This window comes from Sceloporus undulatus, chromosome 4 (assembly GCF_019175285.1).
Source record: "Sceloporus undulatus isolate JIND9_A2432 ecotype Alabama chromosome 4, SceUnd_v1.1, whole genome shotgun sequence".
Taxonomy (NCBI): domain Eukaryota; kingdom Metazoa; phylum Chordata; class Lepidosauria; order Squamata; family Phrynosomatidae; genus Sceloporus; species Sceloporus undulatus.
In genome coordinates, this window is record NC_056525.1 from 221,910,465 (window position 1) to 221,929,011 (window position 18,547).

General features: G+C 38.9%; 1 protein-coding gene across 2 annotated transcripts in view; it reads left to right on the forward strand.

Moving 5' to 3' along the window:
- SPAG1 (sperm associated antigen 1) overlaps positions 1-17,902 on the forward strand; it is a 57,873-nt gene extending 39,971 nt beyond the window's left edge. For both annotated transcript variants that reach the window (XM_042465008.1, XM_042465009.1), the window contains 6 exons: positions 5,405-5,580; positions 8,263-8,404; positions 8,778-8,904; positions 11,737-11,895; positions 15,720-16,097; positions 16,230-17,902. In XM_042465008.1, the coding sequence (XP_042320942.1) occupies positions 5,405-5,580; positions 8,263-8,404; positions 8,778-8,904; positions 11,737-11,895; positions 15,720-16,097; positions 16,230-16,361 (1,114 nt within the window). In that variant the 3' untranslated portion in view covers positions 16,362-17,902. The remainder of the gene's footprint in view (positions 1-5,404; positions 5,581-8,262; positions 8,405-8,777; positions 8,905-11,736; positions 11,896-15,719; positions 16,098-16,229) is intronic.
- Positions 17,903-18,547: the final 645 nt, after the last annotated feature.

Here is an 18,547-nt window from a genome sequence, read left to right on the forward strand (position 1 = left end):
ACAAAAGTGGAGGACCGGGTTTTTTAGACTACAGTGGTACCCCGGGATACGAATGCGCCGCCTTACGAAATTTCCGGGTTACGAAAAAAATCCATTTAAAAAAACTGTTCCGGGTTACGAAGGTTTTTTCGGGTTACGAAAAATTTTTTGGTGCTTTTCAGCGCTATTTCACACGAAATCGTGGCTTTTCCCCATTAGCGCCTATGGGTTTTTCGGCTTGCGAAGTATTTCGGGTTACGAAAGCAGCGGCGGAACGAATTAATTTCGTAACCCGGGGTACCACTGTATTTGATTTTGCTGTCATCATGGAGCTTCACTGGATCCCAAATTCTAAGCCTGATTCAGAATTGCTGCTTATTGTTTAAAACTCATAATGATTAGGCTCCTTGAAGGGATTCCCACATGATTTGTCTGTGTGTTCAGGTCAGCAGTGAGTTGAGGTACTGTTGATAATAATAATAATAATAATTGTTTTATTTATATACCGCTATTCCAAAGATCATAGCGGTGAACAGCAAGTAAGCTAATTAGCAAGTAAGCTAATTTGCCCCCCAACAGTCTGGGTACTCATTTTAGCGACCTCGGAAGGATGCAAGCCTGAGTCGATGGGTAAGAGCCACTGTGTGTTGTGGTTTGAGTGTTGGACTATGTCTCTGGAGACCAGGGTTCAAATCCTTGCTCAGCAGTGGAAATCCACTGGATGCCCTTGGGCATATCACACTCAGCCGCAGAAGAAACCAGAGGCAAAACCTTCTGAACAAAACTTGCCATGAAAACCCTGTGATATGTTTGACTTATGGTTGCCGTATGTCAGAAACAACTCAGAGGCACACAACAACAACAACAACAAACTGTTGATGGGTATAGAAGATGGGAGTTCTCAGACAGAAATTTTCTGCCTTAGGCCTACTCCACCATCTCTAAGACAAAAAAAAACCAAAAAACAAACAAAACAAAACTGGAATATATTGTGATTCTTTCTGAAATTCAGCTTTTCTCCAGCAACAGCAAGAAACAAACAATAAAAACAAATTCAAAGCTGCCAAATATATATTTTTAAATGGCAGAATTTTGTAGAATGACTGGGAGATGTTTATTGAAATATGAAATAACACTTGTATATGGTTAAAAATAGTTGTTAGTCTGTATCACTATACAAAGTATTGCCTCAAGAGAATAGATATTTATTCAATCAACAAGTGCAAGTTTGGTTTTGTGTACTGAACTTTTTGGGCACTACGAGGAGACACCAGGGATCATATTGCAAATATACTTTGGATAATGTAGTACATCAAAGAATTTCAAATGAAAATCAGCCTGTGCTTCATAAATTATAGCACAGCCTTTGACTGTGTAAACCATGAATAACCATGGATTGCTTTTAAAGAAATTGCTTTGCCACAACATTTGATTGTCCTAATGTATAAACTGTACTCAGAACAAGAGGCTACCCTCAAGACAGAATATGGAGAAGCAGAATGGTTCCCACTTGGCAAAGGGACAACCAGAGCTGCAGTTTATCATCCTGTTTAACATTACACTGAACAGATGATATACAAAGTGAGATTAGAATCAGAGGAAGGAGGGGTTAAAATTCAAGGAAGAAACATCAACAATTTAAGATATGCACATGACACGGTACTGCTGGCAGAAAATAGAGACGACTTGGCATAATTGCTGAGGAAATTCAAGGAAAAAACTGCAAAGGCAGGTTTACAGCTGAATATTAAAAATAAAATTAAATAACCATAAATGATTTACATAACTTTAAAGTAGACAATGAAGACATTGAAATTGTTAAGGGTTTTCCATAACTTGAGTTGTTCACTAATCAGAATAGAGACTGCAGTCAAGAAATTAGAAGAAAAGTAGGACTTTTATGGGCAGCAGTGAAGGAACTAGACAAGATCCAGAGGTTTACAGATGAATCATTAAGTACTAAAATTAGCATTGTCCATGCCATTGTATTTCCAGTTTCTATCTATGTTTGTGAAAGCTGGACAGTGAAGAAGGCTGATAGGAAGAAAATCAACTCATTTGAAATGTGGTACTAGAGAAAATTCTATAGACACCATGAACTGCTAAAATTACAAATACATAAAGGGGTCCTAGAGCAAATCAATTTTGAACTATCCCTAAAAGCCAAGATGACTTAACTGAGATTCTTATACTTTGAACAAATCATGAGAAGACAAGAGTCAGTAGAAATGACAATACAGTCGGCCCTTCTTATACACTGATTTTTTATACACGGATTTAAGCATACACGGTTTGAAAATGTTCCAAAAAAGTATAAATTTACCTTGATGTTCCATTTTTTATTAGGGACACCATTTTGCTATGCCATTATACTTAATGGGACTTGAGCATACACGGATTTTGTTATACACGGGGGATCTTGGAACCAAACCCCAGCGTATAACAAGGATCCACTGTAATGGAGCTAGTATGAAAAGATGGATAGAGAAAGCCATGGCCCTGAGTGAACAAGACCTAGTGACAGTATGACTTGAAGGTCTCTCATTTATAGGGTCACCATAAATCAAAGTTGACTTGATGGCAATTAACAACAAACAAAAATATTTTCCTTTATAGTGTTGAGTATCTTGTGTACAAGTGATGAAAAAAACAAATCCATTTCATTTCTGGGATGTAATACAACAAAATGTGGAAGTCAAAAGGGGTGTATGTGAATACTTCAGCAAGGATTTTCCTTGAATCCTAGAACTAAGGCTACATCTGCTCTGCAGAAATAATCTAGGTTTACACCTCTTTAACTACCATGGCTCGGTGCTAGAGAATTCTGGGAATTGTAATTTGTTGTGGCACTGGAACTCTCTGACAGAGCAAACTAAATGTCTCACAAAACTACAGTTCCCAGAGTTCTATAGCCTTGAGATATGGCAGTTAAACTGTCAACCTGGATTTTTTTTCTACAGTGTGGATGTAGCCTGAATCTATCTATTGTCAGAAGTATATGGTTGCATGTCTAAGATACTTGAAATTTATCTTATGATATTTAGAGAGATACAAAACATTAATTACATTCATTATGTTTAGAAAAGTGCATGGTATGTTTGAGTCCTTGTTATCGTGTGCCTTCAAGTCATTTCTGACTTGTGGCAGCTCTAACATGAATTTATGCGGTTTTCTTGGCAAGATTTTCCAGAGATTTCCCTTTGCCTTCCTCTGAAGCTGACAGAGGGTGACTTGCCCAAGGTCAGTCAGTGGGTTCCCATGGCTGAGCAAGGATTTTTGAACCCTGGTCTCCTGGAATCCTAGTGCAACATTCAAACCACTACATCATGCTGGCTCTCTGAGTCTTATAGTCTCAAAGTCTTCTTTCATCTTTCTTTCTTTCTCCCATCTTTTTTCTACTTTTTATAGCAAAAGCTGAAAAAAACATTTTAGTTGATTATGTTTGAGTCTTACCTTAACATAATCAGAGAGAAAAAATCAGTCTTTGCTGTAAAAATCGGGGGGAAAGACAGGAGAAACAAAAAAGACAAAAGGAAACTAACATTTTCAATTTCATTTTACTATACGCTTTTCTGGATTGCAATCAGTTTCTGAGATACACTAAGGAAGTGGATCATAATCCACAAAAGCAGATGTTAAAATAAATCTGTTAGTGTTAAACATAACATTCTTATTTTTTCTCCCATCTACTCTTTTATAAGCAGGAAAACTAACATAGGGCTGGAACAGATGGCCCTTTAAAACCTCCATCCGGGTGGCTTGGGAGCATGGCATTTATATGCCGCATGCTCCCAATGCTGCCCTGAAGCCGTCTGGAAGTCAGGCCAGATGTGGGTGGCTTTAAGGTGCTCTGGTGGCACAGTGTTTATACGCTGCATGCTGTTGGAGTGGCTTGAAGCTGCCACCGGGCCGCAGTGGGGTGAGAAAAAGTGCCTTTTCCCCAGCCAAAAAAGGAGTGGATCTTTACCACTCCTTTTTCGGCTGGCTTCAAGGTGGATTAGGGCCACAACGTGTGTTTGCAGCAGCCCCAATCTGTTTTTGGAAAGGCCCTCCCGCCCATCTATTTTGCCCCATAGTTATCTTTTTAAAAATGCTATGAGTAGTAATATTTTTAAATGTCATTTGAAATAAATAATGTGTAACGTGCATGACATAATTTTATGCTCACATTTACACAATTACAGAACTGCCAAAATACTCTTTTCTTGCTTGCTTGTTCTTTAGGACGCCTTCTGTTTTGTTGTTCTTAACAAGATGACTTTTTCCTCCTTTCTAGGTCTTATGTATGCTTTTTGCTTCACTGCTTATTACTCATCCCTTCCTGGCAACCTATCTCCTTATTTCAGCTACTTCCTTCTCTTCCTCCTCCTTCTCCACTTCCTGCTGGTAATTCATTTTCGCTTGCAAAGTATTTGTTTCTAGATTATATATTCTGGATTACAGAATATATAAACTATAGAATTAAGCTAAATTGAATTTATATATCTATATATTAAGATTTGAAAATATTCTTTCAGGGGATGTCAAATTGGTTTCCAACACTGCAGCTACTGAGTTTCTTTTAAAATGCTAGTAAAATGTAGAGACGGTCAAATCTGTCACCTTTGCTTTTTACTGCATTCTAATTTGAATAAATTCAGATTAAAACTGAAATTCTTCCCAGTCGATAGAGATGGGAAAGTCCATCAGTTGTGCTTTCTCACTTTCTGGATGTTGTTAAATTCTGATTTTTTAAAAAAATGTGACAAAATTCCCACCCAGGGGTAGGCAACCTGCGGCCCGCGGGCCGGATGCGGCCCGGCGAGGCCTTGGGACCGGCCCCAGCCCGGTCCTGCCACCGATTGCCGCCGGGGCCTTTGGGGGGCAATTTTCTATAGAAGCCTCAGAAACATGCATTTATATTAACATTTTTTTAAAAATAAGCAAATTTTTTCGCGTGTCCTCCATTTTTTTAAAAAAAGTGTCTTCCATTTAATTATTTATTTTTTGGCTTCGGCCCCCCAGTTGTCTGAGGGACAGCGACCCGGCCCCTGGCTCAAAAAGATTGCCTACCCCTGTTCCCACCTATATCTGGTGAAATTCTCTAGGCATACTAAACAAGAGGGGAATCTTATCTCAGAAGTGATTTGTAAATTCTCCCAGTTAGTGGTCAGTGCTGGGTTCAGTGAGATAAACAGTACAGCTTTTAAGTTTGTACTTAAATATATTCGAATATAGATTGAAGGGACCATTTAAAGGCTGTGTCCTTTCTAAGCAAAGAGCGCATATGTGTAATATTTTTTAAAAAAACTATAAAGATTAAAATTTAACTAAATACTATATAAATTTTCTTATTTTTAAAACTTTTCCTCTGTAAAAATAATGAGTTTATTACAGTATAAAAATGTGATTACGATCTGTGGGAAAACTTGGTTTTTTTTTTTAGGATAACAAGAATGTTAATAGATCAGGATGGCCCAAATTGGCGAGAAAAGCTGTCCCCGATTCCTGTTGTTCCTGTATCTGCCCAATTACATTGGTGGGATGGAGGAAACGTGACTTCAGAGACAAAACTGGATAAAACTTCACCCAGGCATGGTGGTCAGAAATCACAGATTTCTAGTACGTATTGAAGTCCAATGCAATGTAACACATATGTAAATATCTGTAAGTAGTACTGATAGTAAACATTTATTGAAAAAAGCACTCATCATTCTGAAAATGTTGATCTGTTTACAGAGAGGTGTGTATATAGTTTCCATGTATTAAATGTACTGGGAGGTTCTCAAGATTCTCTTTCGCTGCAGGCTTTTGTGCCAAAAAGACTCTCACCAAGACATATCTAGAATATCAGAATTTTTTGGGAGTAGCTTCTGGCATATTCCAAAGGTTTAAACAGCATTTACAAGTAAAAATTGGAAAGGTTTGATGGACACAGTGTTTGGGTGTTTATACAGGATTATTTCCAGCTCATCCATTATCTGCAGGGACAATTAAGATTAACAACACAGGCCTAAAATATTTGTCATACACTGTCAGTAAGGTGTATTCTGTGTTCTGATTATGGCTCACAATAAAATGTACATGAAGGAATTTGAAACAAAACTTTGCAGTGGATTAGATAATCTGTGATATATATAGTCCAAAGATGCTAGAATCATAGCCCATTGCCACCTCTGAGTCTGTAAATTTTATTTTTACATAGTGAGTGGCAGTTGAATGTAACATCAGGAAAGGACATTTTTTAACTTTGTGCTATACATTTTTCCTCATGGTCTCTGTGCTTCACACAAATGAGATTATCCCGTGCCTGTGAAAAGCATTGTTCAGAACCTTCTAGAATCCAGTAGAAGCCTTTTGACAGTAATAATAATAATAATAATAATAATAATAATAATAATAATAATAATGATTTATTTATATCCCGCCCAATCACATAAAATCTGGCCGGGTTACAACAATAGCAAAAATACATAGCAAATAACAATTTCAATAAAAAATAGCAATACAAATGTATATCAGATCCAATACAAAATACATAGCAAGTAACATAACAAATCAATTAAAAATGCAAATTAATTCCTTCACACCCCCATTCCAATCCTGAAATAAACAATAATTAGCTAATTTATAGTCTTAAAGTAAACATAATCCAAGATACTAGACATAACAATACGAGATACAGAATCTAAAATACAACGATATAATAATAATTAAAATACAATATAACATATGAATCTAACTAACTCTTACAACTCTCTCCTGACAGCAAAAATCATAATACAGTATAAAAAAACAATAATAGATAACAAGTAAAAACCATTATCCTTATACTTCCATTAGCACTAACACACAATAAACTTTCTTCTCAGAGTGAAATAAATTAAATTATTGGAATTGTGGAAGAAGGAGGCAAGTGCATAGTCCCTCTTCCCTCTTTCGGCTGGAGGAGTGATGGTCTGGAGGCGAGCACCGAGGCTTTTAAGTCCTTCCCTTGCCAGTAGCCCCACCCACCTCCGGCAACTTTATACAAGGGGCTTCCCACCGAAACCACCCGTTCCTTTTTGTCTGCCACTATAGCAGCTTCATGAGGAACCATTCTTCATTGCTTCACTTTCAGTTTTGCTTTGGCCTTTGACCACTTAGATATCGGCTTTGCCATGTTGGATTTCTCTTCCCATCTAGCATTTGGCTGTCAAAGCCATGTTCACTCTCAAGGCTTGAACTTCTTCCTTTTCCAAGCTACCTGGCTGGGATGGACAGCGTGTCTAAATTGTTTGGGTGAGGTCTGCTCTGCTTGCAGCCACTGTTCTACCTTTATATCACAAGCATGCAATAAAAGGGAGCTGCATTTAAAGTGCTGCTTTATAAGCAGGCCCTTCAGCCTCCAACTCCAGCAATGCCATGTGCCTCTATTGAGATGAATGCTGCTGCAAAAGCAGATCATCTGTTAACAGCTGCTGGTACTGATACCAAATGATTTCCAAAGTCCAGTTCAGTGCCATCTGCTACTTGACATGGAGCAGTTGGTGGCACGTACCATCACTACCACACTCAAGACTGCTTGTGGAAATTCTGATACCTGTATGACTTGTACTCATCCTCCAACACCGAGGAAGTCTTTTGAGTTGTAGTTATTGAAAGAGGCACAAAAAGAAGACACATTAGAAGGACAAGGGTGAACCATCCACCCCATTCTGATCAGACACAACTCAACCTGTGGTGGTTTCTCTTACTGTTGAGGCACCTGCAACCTGGGAAGACTCCCCAAAAGACTCACTTGGCAAAGCAAGTGAATGTACAGTGTTATAATAAATAAAACTTATTTATACCCCGCTGTAAAAGCAATCAAAGCAGCTAATAATTTAAACATCCACACACAATATTACATCAGTATAACAACACCCCCCCCCCTTATAAAAGGATTGGTTTTGGCTGACTGAGAGGAAGGGTGAGGAGGGGCGGGGTGAAGAGGTTGGTCATGTCAAGCAGCAGCTACAAAGTTCAGAACAGTCCAAACCACAAATCTGAAACCTGTGAATGTGGAGGGTGGGGAGATTTGTCCTGGAACCAAAGCCCAGCAAGTACCAAGAGCCCATGGTATGTTCTTCATGTTTGCTTTCAGGAGTGAAGAGACACATAGTCTGTGAATACCAGTCTTGGTTTCTGAATGGGGCAAAACTGGTTCAGCAATACAGTCACCCCTCCACATTCATGGGGGTTAGGGGCCAAGGGCCCCCACAAAAGTTGGGGTCAAAGTTGCCATTAGTGAATGGGCATCTCTTTATCTGTTTTGGGAAACAGGTGGAAATTCAGAAGAGATGTTCAAGATTCTTAAGAAGCAGGGAAATGAATTTGTGAAAAAGGGTAACTATGAAGAAGCACTGAAAAAGTACAATGAGTGTATGAAGTTAAATTCCCAGGAACTGACCATTTACACTAACAGGTAAGAAAATCTCCAGAATCTGGAACCTATTTTCATTTCAATCAACAGGATTAGTTATTAAATTTATTGGGAATTATTTTCTAAGATCCATCATTTTTGTGGTTGAAAACTACTTCCAGTGTTACTGTTATATGTAGGTCCATACTTATATACAAAGATGTCTTTCTTATGCAGAAATAATGATCGTCATCTGGGCTCATGATCCTCACACTGGCTTTCCATCCAGTTTATATGAAAATTAAATGGCGTAGCCATTGATAACACGTAGGCTGTATGCAGTGTGATAATTTGTTCTCGGACTGGATGAGTGCAGAGGTTATATGTGCTTAACAGTGCTGTGTCTGATTTTTTCCCTCCTACTGTATTGTATTAGAGCCCTTTGTTGCTTGAAATTGTCTCAATATGAAGAAGCCAAAAAGGACTGCGATTATGTTCTTCAGACAGATGATTCTAATATAAAAGCTTTATATAGAAGAGCTCTAGCATACAAAGGATTAGAGGTAAGGCTAGGGAGTAACATGCCTGTTAACTTGCAATTGCTGTTTATTGATTATCACATATATTTAGCAGTTATATAACTGAAGCTTGCAATATAAGGGGATGTCTAAACAAACCCCAAACCATAAACATTAACTATATATGGGGAGGGGTGGGACATGTTGGGTGAAGCAGCATGATAACTAGGAATATAAACTTGAGTGATACTTTTGGTAAATACTACCAAGTCTTAACACCTCCACTGGCAGGGTATCTTGACAGCACAGGACTGTTCCAAGATCTAGTGGCAGCAGTGGTGAGACAGCCAGCAAGCTCTCCTAGTACCTGTATCAAATACTGTCAGTGGGTTTTACAGATTATAAAAATTGAGAAAAATGGGGTAAAAGGTTTAAATTCCATTGAAACCAGGTGCTAGGAGATGGATTTCACAGGCTTTCTCTGAAGCTTTTTTCCAACAGAAGAAGATGGAGCATTTGCCTGTATGAGAAGATGCTTTTGGAATTCAACTAGAGGCAGGCCAGGTAGTAACAAAGGTAGTATCACCAACTACCTCTATTTGGCATATGAAGGCTTGGTAAGGGGATTCTGTTTTGGAAGCAAAAATAGGAATGGAGCATAGGAAATGTTCCTAAATCACCCCCTCCCCATGACCATACACAGCTAGTCATCTATTTCTCCTGTTTCTTCATTGCCATTTTCTCTTATCAAGAGGTGAGTGAGAAGACACTGTAAATCTAGGTACATTGCTATGTAGCATTGCCCTTTGGGCAAATGAAAGAAACAGTACTTGAACAGGGTGGTTTTTTCTGTCTGACTGTGTTACTGGAGTTTTATTAGCCACCCACCAAGTGCAGTGCTGGAAGATGGAAAGTGTTGCTGACTCTCTAGGTTTAACAGCATGTGATTCCTTCCTCTTATCCCTAACATGGTAGGGAAGGTCCTTTGCCCCTGCTTGCAGGGTCACCCAGTAGCACTGAAAGAACTCCCTCTATTCACAGCCAGCCAGCAGGCCAGGAGTAGATGGGTGTAGCAAGCAGACAGTACATTGTACCAGAAAAGAGTAATAGAAAAGGATTTGTATGTTTACATGCAAATGTATCCAATTAAAACCCACTTGCCTTGGGAAAGGAAAACTTTAAAATGTTGAATCAAACAAATAAATGATGCCTTAATATGGTTTTAAAATATCTTTTAACTGATATTATGTGTTGTGTTATTTGTTGTTGTTCTCCACTTCAATCCACAGGGAGAGGCGAGTAAGAAATAAGGAAGAGAAGAAGTAATAGTAGTAGTCGTAGTTAGGCTTAACAATGATTAAAGTTATTTAATTGCAGTTCAGCCTAGTCAGTCATTTTATAGCATTTTAATACAATTTTTAGTTATTTAGCAATAGCATTTACATTTGTATACTTCTTAATAGTGAATTCAGTGGTTTACAATCTGTAGACCAGTTGCCCCCAACAAGCTGGATACTCATTTTACCGATTTACAAAAGGATGAGTCAGCCTTGGAGCCCTGGGATTGAACTCACAATGTTGTGGCTGCAGTTTCGGCATTTAACCACTGTGCCACCAGGGCTTCTTATTTATTACTGTACTTATTATATGCTGCTCTAAAACATTTGGTTCTCTGGGAATGTGATGCTGGTTGGCAACAGTGCATGAAACAGATGAAAAGATTGAAACCAGGGATGGGAATTGTGCCCAGCAGATACTGTTGAATTGCACTCCCAGCTTTGTTCATCATTGGCTGTGCTGGTTAAGACTTATTAGAGCTCCTGGTCAATAACACCTGGATAATTCAGAATTCCTATTCCTGATTTAAACTTATCATTATAGAAGTTGCCTCTGTGAAGTAAGCAGATGCTTCTCCCACTTCAGACTAAGGGAAAGAGATACTTAGAATCATGTTGTGATTACCAAATTTTTGTTCAGTCATGAGAACAATTGGGGGGGAAATTGTTTGGCAGCAATTCCCTCACCATACTGGGAGATGCCTGAAAACATAAAAAGTGTCTTACTGGACACAGCCAGCAGCCTAACATTTGGCAACACCTTTTGTATAAATGCAGTAGAGCCAGCATCGTCTAGTGGTTTGAGTGCTGGATTATGAGTCTGGAGTCCAGGGTTCGAATCTCCACTCAGCTGTGGAAACCCACTGTGTGACCTTGGGCAAGTCACACCGATGCCGCCTCAGAGGAAGGCAAAAGCAAACCCTCTCTGAACAACTCTTGACAAGAAATCCCCTTGATAGGGTCACCATAAGGCAGAAATGCTGCAAAGGCACGCAACAATAAATGCAATAATTTTAGCCCAAACTCTTATTACCATGTCTTTTCTTCTTCTTCTAAGCATTTGCAACTATTGACCAAGCAGTTACAAATAAATAAGCTAGACTTATACATTTGTAACTCTCTCGTGTTCATGTTTATAGTGATAGTACTATTGCCACGGTCCATAAACCTACCATTAACAGCCTGCATTGCACCGAGAGGTCAGTTCTGCTGGTGATCAGGGTGCAGCAGGGTGACATTTCCAGCCTCGCCACCCAGCAGTCTGCAGTGTGAAGGCAGAAGTAGGACTCCTATGGCAATTCCTCATCACACTGCAGATCACTGGCAGGAGGGGGCTGGAAATGTCATTCTGCTGCACCTGGATTGCCAGCAGAACAAAACTCTTGCCATTCAGTGCAGCTGATGGCTGTTAAGGTAGGTTTGGGGAGCTGGATCAGGAAATGTAGCTACATATATGTAACAATATCTGTGATGTATGCTTTCATTTCATTGTGTATTTTGAAACTTTAGTTTTGATGGCCATTTCCCCCCTAAATTTCAGGACTACAAAGCTAGTATTGATGACCTGAATAAAGTTCTTCTAATAAATCCAAGTATCGATGAAGCAAAGACGGAACTGCAAGAAACTACTCGGTTGCTTAAACTCAAAAATGTTATAACCAACAAACAAAAGCAAAGGAAAACAATTGAAATCCAAGAGGTATTTAGTTTTAGTTTTGTTTTTAAAGCAGAGAGACCCAAAAGGGTCTGAGATCACTATGCCAAGTTTAAATCATGCTCTCAGCTTTAGTTAACAACTCTCAAGTTCTTTTGGTCAAATTGTACATACAAGTTCTTTGTTTTGAGGAAACAGGGCATTGATAAGTAACCCAACTATTTCACATCTTGCAGGTTTTGGATCATACTCCACTAAAAGGATCCTTTTGTTGCTACTTTTATTAACATGGTTGCTAGTTATCAGCTGACTTGGTTCCACATATTATACCACATTGATGTTAACAAAGGCAGCTCACTGGTCATTTCCTCTTCAGTACTCATATTCAGTACTGACTAATTGCACATATTTCTGGTTTTTAGCTGTAAAAACTCTGAGAAAAGGTTTCAACAAATAGAAACAAGGCATTCCCTGCTATCAGGTTTACAGTCTAAAAGGATATGGCACAAAAGAAAAGGGATGGGGAGTAGTATGGTATATTGGTTTAAATGTTGGACTAGGACTCTGAGAGACCAGGTTTCGAATCCCCACTTGGCCACTGAAACACACTGGGTGACCTTTGACAAATCATGTTCTTTCATTCTAAGAGGAAAGTAATGGCATACTCCTCTGAAGAAATCTTTAAAAACAAAACAAAACCCAACCGCCTTTGAAAACTGTTCAGAAACTTCAGCAGGTCCAAAATGTTGCAGTCAGGCTGTTGAGTAGGGCTGGTTACAGGGCTTATATGACCCTCCCCCCGTTGTTGAAACAGCTACATCGACTACCAGTATGTTTCCAGGCAGAATTCAAAGTACTGGTTTTGACCTTTAAAGCTTTACATGGCTGGGGTCCAGGCCTTTTGAAGGTCTATATCTCCTTATATAAACCAGGGTGTGCATTGAGATCTGCAGGTGAGGGGTTTTTCGCCGTTTTACCACCCTCACAGGCATGGTTAGTGAAGACTTAATAATAATAAAATAAGAATTTTGTTTTATTTATTCCGCTATTCCAAGATCATAGCGGTGAACAGCAAGTAAACTAATTAGCAAGTTAAGCTTAATTTGCCCCCAACAGTCGGGTACTCATTAGCACACCTCGGAAGGATGCAAGCCTGAGTCGAGCTTGGGCCCTTTTGCTGGTCTGAACTCGCAACCTTGTGGTCTTGAGTGAATGGCTGCAGTACAGGCATTTACCCACTGCACCACCAGGGCTCCTTGGGAGAGAGTCTTCTTTGTGGCTGCTCCCAGGCTTTGAGTTGGCCCCTTGCCTCCTGCCTTTCCACCGGCAATTGAAGAAATTGCTATTTAGGCAGGATTTTTAATTTTACCTATGAAGTTGCAGTGTGCAAAGTGGTGTGTGTGTGTGTGTGTGTGTGTGTGTGTGTGTGTAGAGAGAAACTGTGTTTTATATATGTCAAGATTTTTTTAGTGTTTTAGCTGTTTTAATCATGTTTTAATAATGCTGATGTTTAATTCCTTTTTAACTTTTTGTAAATTAATGTTTCAGTTAGATCTCTCTCCTTTTTTTTAATTATTGTATGCTGCCTTGGATCCCATTTTGAGAGAAAGGCAGGATATAAGTGAAATAAATAAATCATTTAAAAACCAGCAAAACACAATAGGGTTCCCATAATTTGGAAACAACAACAGAAGTTTTGATTATGCCACAGGGTTCTGTCCTGAGGCCAACAATCATCAATATTTTTATCATTATGAGCTAGAGCATCCTAATCAAGTTTGCAGAGGAATAGCTGCTAACACATTGGAAGATAGGAACAGAATTCCAAAGAATCTAGAAAAAAATAGAAAATTGGGCTGAAATTAATGGAATGAAATTCAGCAGAGACAAATACAAAACCCTACATGTAGGCCACAAAAACCAGATGCATAGGATTGGAAATACTTAGCTTAACAGTAGTGCATGTGAAAAGGACCTTGGAATTATTGTTGAACATAAGTTGAATATGATCCCAGCAATGTGATGCTGCAACAAAGAAGGCAAATAGTATTTTAGCTTGCATTAATAGAACCGTAGTTTTCAAGTGGAGGGAAATAATAGTCCCACTACATTCTGCACTAGTCAGACCTCATCTGGAGAACTGGTCTTGGTTCTGGGCACCTCATTTTAAGACTATAGACAGGTTGGATCAGGTTCAGAGTAAGGCGAGAATGATAATAAGAGGTATGAACAACAAAATATAGTGTGCCCGCACCATTCATGGATGCATTTTATGCGTTTTCCAGCTTATGTAGAAGCTGCATGGGGAGTAAAACAATGGTGCGTGCGCCTATGGCTCGCACGCACTGCACCGCCACATGCACACACCTCATTATTTCCTATGGGGCTCGAGCATAGGCGGATTTTCCCTTACGCAGGGGGATCCAGAACGGATCCCCCGCGTAAGGGGAGGGCCCACTGTATGAGAAACAGTTGAGGGAGTTGGACATATTCAGCTTCGGGTAGAGAAGACTCAGGGGTAGTATGATTGCACTCTATCTAAAGGGGTGTCACAGAGAGGAGGGTGCTGGTTTATTCTTTAGTGACCCAGAGGGCAGGATCGTATCTAATGGTTTTAAGTTACAGGAGAATAGATTTAATTTGACCATTGAAAGGAACCTCTTGACATTAAGAGCAGTTCAACAGTGGAACCTATTACTTAGAGAAGTGGTGAAATCTCCTTCTCTGGACATCTTCAAAAAAAGATTCCAAATCTGATTCTGTGATTTTGCACTGCTGCCATTGTGATGATTTACATTGCAATTTTCAGTACTTCTAACTAGATGTAGAAGTACTAAATTGCTAGATACACATTCCCCACCACCACATACACACAAAGCACAGTTTTGCTGTTCTCATGGCAGCTTTGAACACAGAAATTTGGTTCTGAAAATAAGTACCGTATATACTTGACTATAAGTTGATCTTATGTATAAGTCGAGGGCAGGTTTGGGGGCCAAAATTATGGATTTTGCCATGACCTGTGGATAAGTTGAGGGTAAAACCTGGAGGCTCCTTCATTGTGTGTATGTGTGCACGGGACAAGAGGGACTGTTGAAGCAGCAATGAATCACTTACAAGGCTTTTTGCTTCAGTGTTTCACCCTTTACTCCTGAGACAGCAATGAGGGCAGGCAGGAGAGGAACTCTTAAACAGCAGTCAGTCACCTAGGACTCTGCTTGGCTCAAGAGAGAAAGAAACTGCTCTCCTGACCGCATGGAGAGATCTGAAAAAGCTGGTATCACATTACCATACTGACCATAAATAAGTCAACTTTGGGGGGATTTGGGGGTCAATTTTGGGCATAAATTTTTCAATTTATAGACAAGTATATACAGTAATCATTTATGCATGTAAGCAATGGTGTAAATCATTCTTTATACACTTGAATTGGATACTATTAACATTCTTTCCTCAAGCACATTCTCACTTCTTAAGTATTATAGGTGCATAAATACCCTTCAAATACGAAGCTGGGATAAGGAGGTCACCTCCTCATTGCAGGGGAATGTAGCTGAAGAGCATGTCCAGATGATTGGTGGCAATGGCATGGGTCTTTTTAATGCTGTTGGCAACCCATTGAGAAAAACCCCTAAGGAACGGAGATCTAACTTCACTGTAGTCAGCCATGGTTGTAAGTGCAAATGTACTAGTTTTTCAACTTAAGATACCATTGTGGTAGATGCTGCAGTGAGGTCTGTGATGAAATGAAGTTTGGAGTATTACTCTTAGGATAATAGGAGGGTTTTAAAGGATTTGTGCTGCTTGAAAAACTATATGTAACATATCTATATTAAAACCAACTGAACCGTGGTTGTTTCTTTTTGAAGGCAAATGACTGTGAGGAAGAGGAGGATGCCAACACCAATGCTTCAGAGAATGTTGAAGTAAAATACCAAAGTGCTAAAGGAGAGCTTGAAACAACAGTGCCATTGAATAGCTCAGAGAAGCTGATAATTTCTAAACCATCAAATGCCTATGAATTTGGTCAGATTATAAATGTTGTGAATGCCAATAAGGACATCACTGCTTGTGCAGAGCTGTTAAGAATGATTGAGCCAAAAGATTTGCCAGTATTTTTGAGCAACAAATTAGAAGGAAGTGTTTTTCTAATCTTTATCCAAGCTCTGCAATCGGATGCGTTTTGCCAGGACTCCTATCTAGTGTACCAATATCTTGTCCATCTGAGTAAAGCTGAAAGGTTTAAAGTAAGCAACTAATGTTGTCATTGTAAATTCTTTCAGTGAATGTAAATCACAATGAAATGCTTGCTAATAATTGTATTGACTAGTCAGTTAGCAAATACAAGTGTTAACACACATATTTGTTCTCCTTTTCAGATGGTCCGGTCACTACTTAGTAAGAATGAAGTGGAACAGGTTCAACGGCTGTTTGATTCTCTTGCCAAAGAGCAAAAACAACAATTTTCTTTAGATGATCTGAAAAGTCTTAAGAGAGACTTTGAACTTTAAACTATTTCATTTTGGATTTTGCCTCTTGCATGCATTCCCTTGATGCTTGTAAGACAGGTTTATAAACTATGCAGACTTGCATGGGGGTAAAGTCAATCTTTTATCTGGACTGTTTGATAAGCTGCACACTTTTCACATGCAGATTGAAAGTATGTTTTTCCATCCTGTATATATTTTACCCTATAGTGTACATGTGCATGACTGTATCTTAATAGGCCTGTTTACTCATTACTTGGTTCATTCAGTTGTATCTAGAGAGACTTGGAAGCAGGCACATTCCCCTCATGGGGTGGGGTAGGGATTAGTAACAGAACGGGAATGGTCCTGAGCCTGAGGTAAGGAACACAAGCCAGCAAAATCCTCAGTGCCAAGTGGACAGCCCCCCTTCTGTAACACAATATGTTGATCTAATAACTAGAATATACGCTGCTACAGTAACATATATTCATGTAGCTGTATATATCCATTCATAATTTTTTGGTTGTTTGGGTTTTTCTTAGAATACCACCAACCTTCTGAAGAAGGTGTTGCTCAGAGATGTCTTTGACAACAAGACAACTTCTTTGTGAGCCTGACTGGCTAAAAGGGAATTGTGTCATGTTAAAAGGCATTTCCAGGGTGTTTTGTACTTAGTCTTTATTTTTTTACTGCTAAGTGAGATGGCCATTCTGCACAACTAACTTTAGTGCAGTTGAAACCAGCCTTTGCTTCCATTTACTACCATGTCTACTTAGGGCAGACACTCACATCTGATTCCCATCCAGTGTGGCTTTAAAGAAAAACAGTGGCTCATTTCTTCTCCTCTTGCATCAGTGCTCCAATGAAATATGTACAGTTACATGCTCTAAGGAGCTGAACATGTAAACCAACTTAACTGCTTGATGACAAACTGGTACAAGAATGGTTTGATTCTTTTCTGTGCTGCTTTTTGGATATAGAAATGTACTTCTCATGCACTACTGGTGAACAGTGGTGAGGAAGCAAAATAAGAGATGTAAAATGATTTGAAGCAATATAACTTATGTTTTTAAACTGGACGCTAGTAATTTATTATTAGAATGTGTATCAAATTTTATTATGAGAGAGGCTGCTCAGGTACTTGTACTGTTTTAAAGGTGGTATTACTTTGTGACAATTCTTAATTAAATATAACCAATGTTCCCATATAGGCAAAGAGCTTACTTACTTGAAACTGTTTCCTTTGAAGAGCTTTTGCAACTAATATTTAAAAAAATAAAAAATGTGAGTTTACCTTTTCACTGCTATAACACACTGAGGTAACAATTTTAGTATGTTTTCTATGAGGCTGATAATAATTTAGCTATTGTTTATAGTTCCAGTATTTATATAACTTTGTTTCTTCACAACAAGTTGGTGGTTTTTGTAAACCTCACAACCTCACTTGTGTTCATCTCTCTGTAGATCATTAGAAAAGATAACTGGGCAATGAGAGGATAGATGTCACATTCCAGTGAATTGTTATGGTAGGAGAAAGGCATGATATACTCTTGATTATTTCATAAAAATGTAACCATTCTTAACTTACGTTTCGTTGATTTCAATCCATCTAATGTAAGTATGTATAAACCTAGTTCCTACCCTTTCTGAAAGCAACCACATGTGTTCTAATAGCTTAGACAAATTCACATAAGAAACTTTTGTGAGGTGAGTTGATGCCATGCTTTAAAGTAGTTCTTCCACCTCTAATGTGGCAAGTCATGCTTGCTTGTTTTCCCTTTATGTTCTTTTGGAGGCTAAACGTATGGTCAATAAACAGAATTTTACTTCTAATGGATACTGGATAATGCATGCAATGCTGAAACATTTTTTGCACTGCATGGGGATGATTCTTCCAAGAGTTTGGAGAGCCCATGAATCCTATTTTAAAATAAACCATGGTTTGTTCAGTAAACCAGCATTTGAAGTCCTGAGCCATAATCCTGTATCAGCTACTTAGTTAAGTATACTTAACTAAGTAACCGCTTCAGAGCTGCCCCACGAACCTCAATGGCAGTCATTCAGCCATTCTTCAGTCACTGGCAAAATGGATCTCCACCTTTCCATGCAGCTGGTGCCCAGTAAAGTAGGTTATGGGGGAGAGTTACAATTGTGGTAGCAGTGTCACAGTCATGACTAAGTAGCAAGCAGGAATATAAAACAGCTACAGCTAGGTCTGACGTACTTCA